This window comes from Microtus oregoni, unplaced genomic scaffold (assembly GCF_018167655.1).
Source record: "Microtus oregoni isolate MIOR12 unplaced genomic scaffold, Mior012 000000F_ref0000247, whole genome shotgun sequence".
In the NCBI taxonomy this organism is placed as follows: domain Eukaryota; kingdom Metazoa; phylum Chordata; class Mammalia; order Rodentia; family Cricetidae; genus Microtus; species Microtus oregoni.
The window spans coordinates 61245306-61257498 of record NW_024543059.1 but is presented as its reverse complement, the minus strand read 5'-3'; the positions used below and the strand labels follow the sequence as shown (position 1 = coordinate 61257498).

The window sequence follows — 12193 nt, the reverse complement described above, 5'->3', positions numbered from 1 at the left end:
TCTGAACCTGGTAGAATACAACATCATATCTTTGATATCAGATGTTGTTATTATTACTATAGATATTTTTCAGAGATGAAAATTAGCAGAAACCAAAGGGGATTTTTAGAAGAGATGAAGAATAACCAGAAGGACCGGAACCACTTCAGTTTGCTTTCTGCTCTGACCCTGACATCAATGTGTCCCTGACATCCCAGGGTTTTGCCAGGTTCCCCTGCTGCCTCCAGTCACACGGAGAAGCAATGGCAGGTTGTGTTTGTTTTCTTTCCTCTATTTTGTCCTTAGTATTTCATTTCACCTAGCCACCCCTGTGAACAGTCAGCCAAGGAGTTGGAGACCCAGACTCTGGATTAGGGTTCCAGTTGGAAGGCCTGGATTAGGGCTCAGCCCACTGCTCAAGTGGTGCAGGCCTCTGGGCCTCTGAGTTTTCAGAGCAAATTCTCAGCCAAGGGAACTGACATACACAGACCTCGCTTCTATGATGCAACAAAATTCATTGAGAACTTCCCAAATTCTATTATATTTAAAATTATCACCTTTTCAAAACTGTGTGTTGTACACAAGCCAGTCAAAGATTATGTTTTTGTTTTATGTTTGGGCAGGTAAAATATATGTCAGCTGTCTTGTAGTCTTTTTAGGCTTATTTATTTATATCTGTAGCCATGATTTTCATGGGGTCTCCCCTGATCAAACATGCAAATATGATCTCTGTTAATCTTGAATGAATCCACAGTCTTTTGTTTTCTATGGAAACAAAAGCATAACCTCCTCCCTATCACAACGTATTTTTGACTTCCATTTTGAAGACATTTTAAAAATCTATAAGTTGGTTTAATTTTGCAGTTTTCATAATCCACTGTCTCTCAGCCGCTATTGTTTGCCTATCTAAGACACCACACAGAATCCAGACGCTCTGTGAATTTCCCATTTTTATGTGGCTAACTTTTTATATTATTTTATTCTCTTTAAAAACTTTATTTTATTATTTATAAACTATTTTTCTATGTGTCTATACTCATTTTTTCTCACTGAAGCCTATGTACCTTTTTAAACACACTCTAACCTGTTTAGAGCTTTCTTCAATCTGGATCTGTCTTTGCTGAGCATCGGTAGTCTTCTTAGATTGCATGAGACAAATCTTAAACTACTAAACAGCTGCCATACTGCTCAGCTCAGTACACGGCACTGGCGGCTCCAGACTGCAGGCAGCATCTGGTAGCTGCATTTCTGTACACCACCAAGCCTACCAAAGAGCCTGTGGTCACCAGAAAGCCAAATTTGACTCCACGTTCCAAACTTTATTTATTTTTGATGCTTTCTCAGGCCTTATGTGGATATATGTGGCCAGACGTTGGTTAGCAAATGTAGACAGACTTTTCTTTGGGCTGCCAGCTCACAAAAAATAACACGGAGACTTGCTATTTATTTGGTAAGCTCGACCTATAGCTTAATTTGTTCCACTAGCTCTTACAACCTCACCCATCTATGTGTGGCCATGTGACTAATAGCTTCACCTCTCCTCCTACATGCCTTGCTCCCTCTGCATCCAGCTAACGACTTCTTCTTCTGTCCCCAGACCTCTCCTTCCTCAGAAGTCCCATCTAACGTCTCCTGCCTATGTAATGGCCATTCAGCTCTTTATTAAACCAATCACAGTAACACATCTTCACACAGTGTAAAGAAATATTCCACAACATATTGTGAATGGGATTATTTTTCTGTGTCATCTTTAAACACTTTTTTTTTCTATCTATGAAAAAGGGTTGTTCTCTTCAGCACTCCAGGGAGAAAAACATTGCATTAATTATTAATTTTTATGGTGGTACTATAATTTAAATACTTTGTAAAGAACTTCAAAGTGCCATTTTATTTTTTTTATTTAAATTTATTTATTTATTAAGGATTTCTGCCTCGTCCCCGCAACCGCTTCCCATTTCCCTCCCCCTCCCCCGATCAAGTCCCCCTCCCTCATCTGCTCGAAGAGCAATCAGGGTTCCCTGACCTGTTTAATACACACACAAACACATATTCACATGTTCACCATCAGGTCCAACTAAGTTTTACAATATAAAAAAAAAAAGCACTATCAGATCCTCCTCTTTCTTCACTAAGATCTTGTTTTGCTGGTTTTGCAGTTTAGGAAGTATAGCAGCTTTATATAAGTCATTTGGGACCTGGAAGGCACTTTGGAGAATGACGTCCAGAGACAATGCCACACATCGGAGTTTTTAGTCACCTTATCTTGGCCTTTTTCAAATTTCTCCTGCAGAAAAGCAAAAGCAGAGAGGGCATTTTCGATCCAGTGTCAGGAGAGCAGTTGAGACTTTCGGGAACTACACACAAAGCTATGCTTTTTCTCAAAGCAAAAGCATTAAAAAGCCTCACCAGAGAAACCAGAGCAGAAACAAAGCTCCCCGCCGGCCTCGCCCTCTCGCTCCCGCCAATCACAGCAGGAATGGAACCGCGCTCTAGAGTCCTGGCCAATCAGCTACGTGGGAGCTTCTGGCGGAGGGGCGGGGCGTCCGTTTCCAGAGAAGCCGCGGGCCGGTTACTAGCAACGCTTGGTTCTTCCGTGGCGCGGCTGTGGCCACCGCCGCCCGTTCTGGTGACTCCTCAGCTCTTGCCTCGCGCGCCCTGTCCTCCCTTCTGCCTTTCTGCTCTTCTCTCCGCACTCCCTGCCTGCCGAGGCGACCCAGGACCGGACAGGATCTCGAAGGACGCCACAGCCAGCGCAGGTAGCGGCGGCGGAGGATGACGTCACGACGACGTTGGTCGCCGCGTTCCGGGGCGGGCTCTGAGCGTGGGCCGCGGGTGACCCTAGGAAGCTAGGGGCGCTGGGGAGCGGGGTTACCCGGATGTGAGCTTCATGCATACCCTTGGCAGGTTAAAAAAAAAGTTAAGAATTATTGAACTTCAAGTATTTGCTTAAACTTGTATAGGACGGGCCTTTGTCTCACCACTAACAAGTTGTACAAAGTGCAGTGTTTGTCAGTTGGTCATGCTTTGCACTTAACTGAAAACGCTTGGACAGCACCTGGTTTCTGCAAAAAACCCTTACTCAACTGAAATGAGAGTTTAGTTTATAAAGATAGGCTATATTTTATATTAAAGGAAAGTGTTCCATTTTGTGTAGCGGACAAATATTTTTGTATTAAAGTATTACATTTTGCTCATCTAATTTTGGTTATAGAATTGTCACAACACAAAAACAGTGAAGTGGCTTTGAACATGCGGATAATCTTCGTGTTGGTGAAGATGATTTCTTGTAACTTCTGTGGGCGTTTCTGACACTCACCCAGTTCCCAGCCTTGTGTTTTGAGGATTCTGTAATGATAGTCTGCTGAAGTCATTCTTAGAGCCCATCCTACTTCCATTTCCTCTTGTGAGAAGATACCTTGAAAGCAGTTTTGAGAAAGAAAACTTTATTCACACTTGCAGATTACAGCTCATCACTGCAGTGAAGGCAGCAGGAACTTAAAGCAGCTAGAAACATCCATAACCAGGAACAGGGGAAAACTGAGTGCATGCTGGCTTTTATTTAGCCCGGGTCCAGCCTATAGTATTGTGCCACCTATAGTCTGGATGGTTCTTCCCACCTCAATCCAACTGAGACAATCCCAGACAGGCATGTCCACTAACCAACCAGCCTAATCAAGACTGTTTCTCATGGAGACTGTCTTCCTACTCATTCTAGATTGTGTCTGGATGATAATTAAAATTAACCACCACAGATTCCCATTTTTTACCACACATTGACTTTATTTACCATTACAGATGTAGTTAATAATTGTAGGTGGTGAAGCACATTTTTGCTTTATAATTTGTCTTATGCACACTCACTAATAGCCCGGAAAACTACCTGAGAACTCACTTAACGTACTGATTCCCACATGATTCTCGTTTTAGAAAGTATTTCCTAAGAACGGAAGGTCCCTATCATTTCATGCTGGTTTAAGTTTTACTTCTAAATATAGAAACCATTTTATTTTGTTTGTTTTAATCCCTCAGAAAGGTCGGTCAGGGGACAGAAAAGTGAAAGCAGTAGTCTGTCATACTCATTGAGAGTACTACGCCTTTCCAGGCACTGCTTACTTTTCCACGGCTTGTAGACATTTGGGAATCAACTATAAATAAGACATTTTTTTTTCTCTAGATTCTAGCCCGTGGAGAGATAAACATTTAAACACGTGGATGAGTAAAAGATAAATGCGAATTCTTCCTTGAAGAGCTGAGGTGGTTACAAACCAAACAGACGCACAAATGCGTTTGTGGTGACTTGGCAGAGCGTGTTCTTCCTTAGCCTATTTTGGCTTTTCGTGTGATCTGTATGTTTGCACTTCTTCTGGGCTGTAAATACCCTTGTGTATTCTCTGCAGTGTGATGTTGTAGTAACAGATGTTGCACAATTCAGAAGCCAGAGATCCAGGGAGAGTGACACAGGATCTCTGGGTTAAAATTCCTTCTGAATTTTAGCTACTAAATATTTGTCACGCATTGTACATAGAAACATCAGACAATTTAATGCAGTTTTTGCAGGTGAAACCATGCCCAGACAGCAGTTGTGATTTTGATATTGTCTTTGAGACGCTTTATACATAACTGGGTCTTTATCTCAGAGGGTAACAGCAGTAAGGAATGATGTGTGATAACATACGGTCCCTAGCTTTAAGCATCCGTGAAAAGTTGCTGAAGCACCTAGAAGAGAGCTACTGAGTTGATGGAGATTCCTACTAGTGATGGAAGTTGCTCAGAGGGAACCTTTTCCTATCTCACACCGGAGAGAGGACGTGTCCTACAGTGTGCTAGTGGGAGCCACCTCAGCAGGTATCCAAACCTCATTTCCTAACTTCCATATCAAGTGCAGTAATCAGTCAGGAGTGTCCTCACATTTAGTCTTCAGTCGTTAAAATATACCTATATAACCTAATTATAAAAGTACTTATTTAGCAGTTTAGAGCAGTTGCCAGTCTTTTTAATATATTTTCTATTATTTGTTTGTTTGCTTTACTTTTTGAGACAAGACCTCACTGTGCAGCCTAGGGTGATGCTGAATTCTCAGGCCTTTCTTACCCTGGGGTTACAGGTGTATGGTTCAAGTTTTTATTCTTAATGAAAGCAATAGGAAAGCCAACCAATTCTATTAAAACTTTGTAAAGCAAATATTATTGCCTGGTATATTATTGTGTAACAAATGATTATCTTGTTTTCCTTTGTTTGAATTGTAAATTACTTGTTATTTGTGTGAGTTAATATAGTAATAGTAATCTTAAAATGTCATTATTGTCATTATGGGTAATATAGTCTAGTGTCTAGGTTAGCTGGCAGAAAGTAGAAGATGGTGTTTCACCAAATATAATTGTTGATTTTCAGACCGTGGTTTTGAATGAAGGACAGTTTATCATAAGCTTTTTACTTTAAGCCAGTGGTATTTAAGAACAAAATTTTCTCCTTGCCATATATGTAAGATGCCAATAATTTTATTTTCGTGTGTGTGTGTGTGTGTGTGTGTGAGAGAGAGAGAGAGAGAGAGAGAGAGAGAGAGAGAGAGATAGAGAGAGATATTTGTGCTGTGTAGGTCAGAGGACAATGCTGAGAGTCTGTTCTGCACTCCCACCATGAGGTCCGGGGTCTTAGCAGATCTCCAGGCTGCATGGCTTGAGCCTTCCCCTGCTGAGCCACCTTCCTGCCCCATCAGTTCTAAATACAACATTCTGTAAAGAAACAGTGCGATGCTCTCACACTTGTTTTGTTTATAAATACTGAAAAAGCTTCTTTAAAGTTTAGGGATTATAGCTTTTTATTTATTAAAAATTTAAAGATGTATTTGATTTATATATATGAAAATTTTGCCTCCATGCATGTGTGTGCTCTACATTCATACGTGGTGCCAATGGAGGCCAAACAAGGGAGTTGCAGACAGTTGTGAGCCACCATGTGGGTGCTGAGACTAGAACCTGGTTCCTCTGGAGGAGCACCAGTGCTCTTAACTGCTGAGCTGTCTCTCCAGCCCTGTAGATAAATTTTAATTGCTCATAACTTATGATTCCATAAAAGCAGAATGTAAGTAAAATGAATTATTATCTTCTGTATCCCAGGCCCACCTCTTTTTCGTTTCTTCTCAGCTCACATTTGGCCTGGACACCTATAGTCCTGATGATAAGGCTTCCCCTAGGGGCATCTGTAAATCAAATTAATGGCAGTCTGCAGGCAGGCTTGTCTGTTCTTATTGTACATTAAAAAGTTTCCAGTTTGTGTGTTAGATGTAACTGAAAGTTTATTTGTCTGTATTAGCCTCAAGCAAGACATCGTAAATGAAAAGACAGAGCTAGAGGCAGCGCTTAAGGAAGCTGAGTCGGCATCCTCTTCAGTCGAATTACTTTTGCCGCTATTTAAGAACACCGTGGAAGGAATTAGTTTAGAAAATGTGAGTATTGGACTTGAATGGCTAATGAGATGGAAAGTGAGCAGAACATTCAGAATGACCTGACTAGGGACTCAAATCTTAATGGGAATGCCCACATATGGGTACATGATACCAAAAATTGGGCTGGGGGACAGTGTTCTTTATCCTGCCATTAAAAGGCAGAAATCTCTCAGACATGCACCTAGTAAGAGACTGAGCTGGAAACTGCAGATTGATGTGTGGCTTACCTGACCTTGAAACAGAGAAGGAGATTTTCTGAAGAGTTCATTTAAAACTACAACTGCGGACTGCAGAGACGGCCAGGGGTTAGCAGCACTGGCTGACTTCTGGAAGACCATCCCTCCAGTTTCAGAAGCTCTGATGCCCTCTTCTGGATTCCACGGGCACCAGGCATACGTGGTGCACGTACAAACATGCAAGCAAAATACTCATTTATATAAAATAAAAATAAATAGGTCTTTAAAGAATAAAATTCTGAGAGATGCCTTTACCTGTTTTCTGTGGTGTCATTTGGAGCAGAAGATGGCTAAACTCCATTTGGGACAAGAATAGATAGCACTCTGTAGTTTAGTAGAACAAATACTGCAAAGCTGTGGAGTTGTCCAGCTTATTCTATTTTAACACACCTCATAGTGCATCCTGTCCACTATGGGTAAACTTGTCAAGGCTCACCAGCACTACACACAAAATAATGATTACAGCTGACACTAGGAAACAGTTCCTCATTCCAGCGTATTTTACTTAGTGTTTTCTTAACATGTGTATATGTGCTTTTTTTATTTTGTCAGGTTAATCTTTCTGCATCCAGTTTGAAGAAGATTTTTGAACAGCAGGAAATATTAGCAAAAGAACTAGACACTTTTAACCGTGTGAAATTAGCCATAGAACAACTTCTCAAACAGACACACTACGAACAAGTAAGGCTCCTGTGCCGTGTATTCCCATGTCCTGTGTTCCCGTGCCGTGTGCCCCCATGCCGTGTGCCCCCATGCCGTGTGCCCCCGTGCCGTGTGCTCCTGTGTCCTGTGTTCCCGTGCCGTGTGCCCCCGTGCCGTGTGCTCCCGTGTCCTGTGCTCCCGTGTCCTGTGTTCCCGTGCCGTGTGCTCCTGTGTCCTGTGCTCCCGTGCCGTGTGCCCCCGTGCCGTGTGCTCCCGTGTCCTGTGCCCCCGTGCCGTGTGCTCCCGTGTCCTGTGTTCCCGTGCCGTGTGCCCCCGTGCCGTGTGCTCCCGTGCCGTGTGCTCCCATGTCATGTGTTTTTTTTAAAGATACATAAAACACAGAAATCACAGCAAAATATATAAATGTGATTACATCAAACTAAAAAGCTTCTAAATAAAGTAAGATAACAGCATGGAGACAGTCTACAGAATAGGAGAAAATATTTGCAGGCTTCTTGCAGAGTTGATATCGGTAGAAAATGAGCTCCCAAACTTGACAGTAATCATGCTTAAAACAGACATGTGTGGTTTTAAACACTGGTATTCCGCATCTCCCTCACAGACAGGAGAGAGCCCGCCCAGCTTGTTGAAGGACCTCAGTGACAACGAGAGCGAGAATGCTGTGAGTGTTTTCCACTTGACAGCCTCTTTGTGACGCTTTTGGCGTCTTTGTATACTATGTGGTGTTAGCTGGCATTAGTCACGTTCTGAATTTCTCATTCTTTGTATTTCCTGAAGAGTCTTAAGAAGAAGGTGCTTGAAAAAGACACCTATATCCAAGAGCTTTCATGTCTGTTTCAGAATGAAAAGGTAAACACATTCTGATTTTTAACCTTAACTTCTATTTTGTCAGTATTGACCCCCTTTCTCTTCCTCCCACCCTGCTCTGGAATCCTCAGTCATGAGCACAATTGAAGATGTTTTGGCAGTTTAGATCAGTGTTGATTTTTATGTATCAAATAGAGCACCTTAACTTTTTAAGTTTTCTGTTTGTTTAGTTTAGTTTTGTGCTGCTTAGGCTCCTTGGCGTAAACCACCACAAATTCTGTGCTGGGTTGGGCGATGGGCCAGTCGGAAGAGCACAGCCTGAGCTTAGTCCCCAGAACCCTTGTAATTCTGGCCCTGGAAAGGGAGAGGCGGGAGGAATCCCTGGAGCTGGCTGGCCAGCCAGACTAGCTGGTGAGCTCCAGGGCAGTGAGGGGCCATTCACAGGAGCTGGATCATGGTCCTGAAGATGACACCCAAGGTATTCCTGTGATCCCACACACATGTCATATTTGTGCGTGTGTATGTATGTGTCTCTACACCTGTACACAGCTGGCAACACCTGCCATATACACATGCACATCTTAAAACTATACATTGATATTTTTGTTTCTTTGGAAAAATTAAATAGTTTTGTTATATGGAGGAACATATTGCACAGACTTTAAGTTTTACTTGGGAGGAGAGATGGGAAGGTTTGTAGGAGAAAATCAGAAGTCACTGGGAGCTTTACCTGCAGTTTTATATGAGAGGAGTGCCCTGCTTCAGTGTCTGCTCAGCTGCAGTCAAACTCTGGGCTCTAACAAAGACAAAGGGACACTGTAGTTATTATCATCATCTTTCTTTTCTGTTACAGGAAAGTGCTTTGAAAGCAAACCGGTTTTCTCAGTCAGTCAAAGTGGTACATGATCGTCTACACCTCCAAATTCAGAAAAGGGAGGCTGAGAACGATAAGTTAAAAGAGCATGTAAAGGTTATGAATATCCATTTTATAGTCTCAGGAATAAAGTGAATGAAAAATCTAACTTTAACAGCCTGGTTTAATTGTGGAATTCAGTGATAATAAAAGTATGTGATTTTTGTGTTTCTGTGGAAAACACTGAATGTAAATCTAACCTTCTGAATATGTAGGTTCAGATCACTGTATGAAAATGTTTCTCTTTATATTTCAATCTAGGAAGAATGTTTTTCTTTATATTACTAGTTCTCTAATAATGATATGGAAACTTGTTATTAATTGTGAAAGCTTGCCCTTAGCTTAGGCTTATTCCCAACTAGCTCTTAAAACTTAAATTAACCCAACTCGCTCTTAAGTTATCATTAATACAATTAATTTATATTAACCTACAGTCTGTCACATGGCCCATTACCGAGTTAGTACCATCTGTCCAACTTCCTCTGCATCCAACTGACCAATCTTCTGTTTCAGATTCTTTCTCAGAGTTCCTGTCTCTGCCTGGAAGTCCTGCCTGTCCTCTCCTGCCTAGCTGATGGCCATTTAACTCTTTATTAAATCAATCAGAAGGTGCCTTAGGCGGGTGAGGTTGAACAGAGACATGTTGTCACATAGTATACAGAAAGATTATCCCAGCAGAGACTTTAAATCTTTCTCATCGTACAGTTAATTTGTGTTTATAATGGACACTTTTGTAACTTATGAAAACATAAGTTAAACTAGCTTAAGGACACTGAAACGATTGTTACCATTTTGCTGCAGAGCATTCTGGTCTTTTTCCATGCCCAGGTAGCCTTTTAGGGTATTCTCACATGTATCTAATAGGCAATCAGTAAGTTGTTTCTTTTGCTGCCAGTTATAGAAATTGGGAAAGAGCTTAGTTTTGTGTTTAGTGCACTGAGCAGCTCCCTTTGTATTTGCGCAGTGAGAAGGAAGGCTTGGTTTAGAAAGGTGTCCAAGCCACAGTCGGTTTGAGGTCAGAGCCTGAGGGTGCTGCTATGTGTCACAACTTAATTGGACCACTGTCTTACTTTTTGCCAAAGGAAAAGCAACAGTGTTCCTACCTCCAGAGACTTCTGCAGACCAAGGGTGAGGACGTCTAGGTAGACCTCAGCTAGTTCTTGTCCCGAATCCAGAAGATATCTGCAACCTGTAGCACCTGCTTGTCCTTCAGTGGCAAAGAGCTTTTGCCTTTCTAAGGGCATTAAGCAGGTTTATGGAAGACGTAATTTTTTTAAATTAATTTTGTTCTTTGGCAATTTCATACTTGTGTCTGGTATATTCTGATTACGCTCCCCCTGGCTTCTGCTATCTCTTTTCTGTCCTTATCACCCCCTCCCCGTCCCTACCACCCCCTTCCCTAGATGCCTAATGTTCAGTGTTGCTTTCATTTTAACCCTGGCCATCTGCGTGGCCATCAGAGTCTGGCAGTGTCAGTAGTGGTAGCCTATTGAAGGCTTTGGTTTCCCCTTTCCTGGACTCTGTTAGTAGGAAGGAGTCATTCCTTCTCAGTACCTGTTCCTCCCAGAACCTCCCGCTGTAGCCGTGCTGGGTCCTCTTGGCTCTGCAGGGTGAGGACACAGGCTGGTGTGCGTCCCAGGGTTGTGTAGGCACCACAGGCAACAGTGCGACCTAACCTGCCAGTCCACTTCAGATTGTCTTTCACGGTCTAGTGCCCTCAAATGGCAGCTGAGGATGTTTTCTTAGTTCTAAATGAAATAATGAATTATTTTCTAATAGAAGTTTTAGCAATATTTTTTTGCTTTTAAAATCAGGACAGGCTCCAAAGCCACAGAGAAACCCTGTCTCGAAAAACCAAAAAAAAAAAAAAAAATCTACTTGATCAATCTGGAGGCAGAACACGAGGCTAAAATCCAGAGCTCTGCTGTGGCATCCCCATTTTGAGATGATACTGGGTCTTTAAGTAAATGCAAAAACAGCGTAATGTGGTGGTGACACCGTGTGGCCATATGGGGGAATGACTGGTGCGCTCCTTGTGGACGGGTCCTTGCTCACACATGGACTTGACCTTCTAGCTTGTTTTTTCCCTTTTACTCTAGTGCTCCGTGAGCCTTTTTTTTTTTTTTTTTGTCTGTTTAAGATAGATTTGTAGAGGCAGCTGAAGAGGTAGTTGCTGCTTCGGAGTTTACCTAGCCAGTCTGCAGAGACGAAATCCAAAGACGTGCTTCTTAGTTATGCTGGAGAAAGTGAAGGGAGCCATAGCTTTTATTGGTCGCAGGGTCATGTAGAAAAGCCTGTCTACTACTGTGTATCTTAAATTTATTTTTAGTTGAAATGACTGCCCCAGGCAATGAAGCGTCAAGCATGGATTCTGTAATGTCAGATTTAACATATATGTAATTTTAAACATACAGAAGCATAACACTCTCTAGTCATTAGTTCTTACATACTTAATATTCATTAATATTTACAAAGAGCACTTGATGCTCGGATACTTGGGATAATCTGAAAGGACAACGGAACAGTGGTCACACCAGAGCAGCCCTCATGTTCGATGCAGCGTGTGTCGGGAACCGGTCCTGCCATTGGCACTGTCCCACCCAGTGGCTGCAAGCCTGCCTGTGGACACCCGTTTGACCTGCTTCGTCAGACTGTGTGGACCTGGCAGCCAGTGATTCATCTACACTGCCTGGCCGTGGAGTCGTTCGTTTCATGAGTTGCTCTCCTGGTTATACCTTCCTAGTATCAGCGGATGCCTTTTGGTCCTAGAGTTAAGATTGGCCACCAGGTCTCTGCTTACCCTGTCTTCGTCCTCCAAGCCCTGCACATCTTGTCCCCTGAGGCACTCCTGTGTGTTTGTCAAGCTACCAGTTCTTTCTGAGCTTTGCATACGTAGGGTTAAGATCATGTATTCAGCTGTTCAGTGTTCTATTTCATACATGAGCTAAATGATGTCTTATCATTGGGGCTTTAAGGAAGCTGATTTTTTTTTTGGCACAATCACAAATATTAGCCTCTGTAGTCATAGCACATTAGTTTTAAGTATACTGCAATATTTTGAGTTTTCATTTTTTAACTTGCTACAGGAAGTTTTGGCTATGTCACCTCTTATCACTGTTTAACTTTTTAACTATTCATAATTAGTTGTTT

General features: G+C 42.2%; 1 protein-coding gene across 3 annotated transcripts in view; it reads left to right on the top strand.

The window, feature by feature from the left end:
- Positions 1–2597: 2597 nt before the first annotated feature.
- Odf2l (outer dense fiber of sperm tails 2 like) overlaps positions 2598–12193 on the top strand; it is a 29537-nt gene continuing 19941 nt past the window's right edge. For 2 of the 3 annotated variants that reach the window (XM_041651939.1, XM_041651923.1), the window contains exons 1-7: positions 2598–2735; positions 4671–4824; positions 6292–6424; positions 7213–7341; positions 7925–7984; positions 8101–8172; positions 8984–9100. In XM_041651939.1, the coding sequence (XP_041507873.1) occupies positions 4718–4824; positions 6292–6424; positions 7213–7341; positions 7925–7984; positions 8101–8172; positions 8984–9100 (618 nt within the window). In that variant the 5' untranslated portion in view covers positions 2598–2735; positions 4671–4717. Of the gene's footprint in view, positions 2736–4663; positions 4825–6291; positions 6425–7212; positions 7342–7924; positions 7985–8100; positions 8173–8983; positions 9101–12193 lie in introns of all 3 variants that reach the window. The other variant, XM_041651930.1, reaches the window with a different exon arrangement.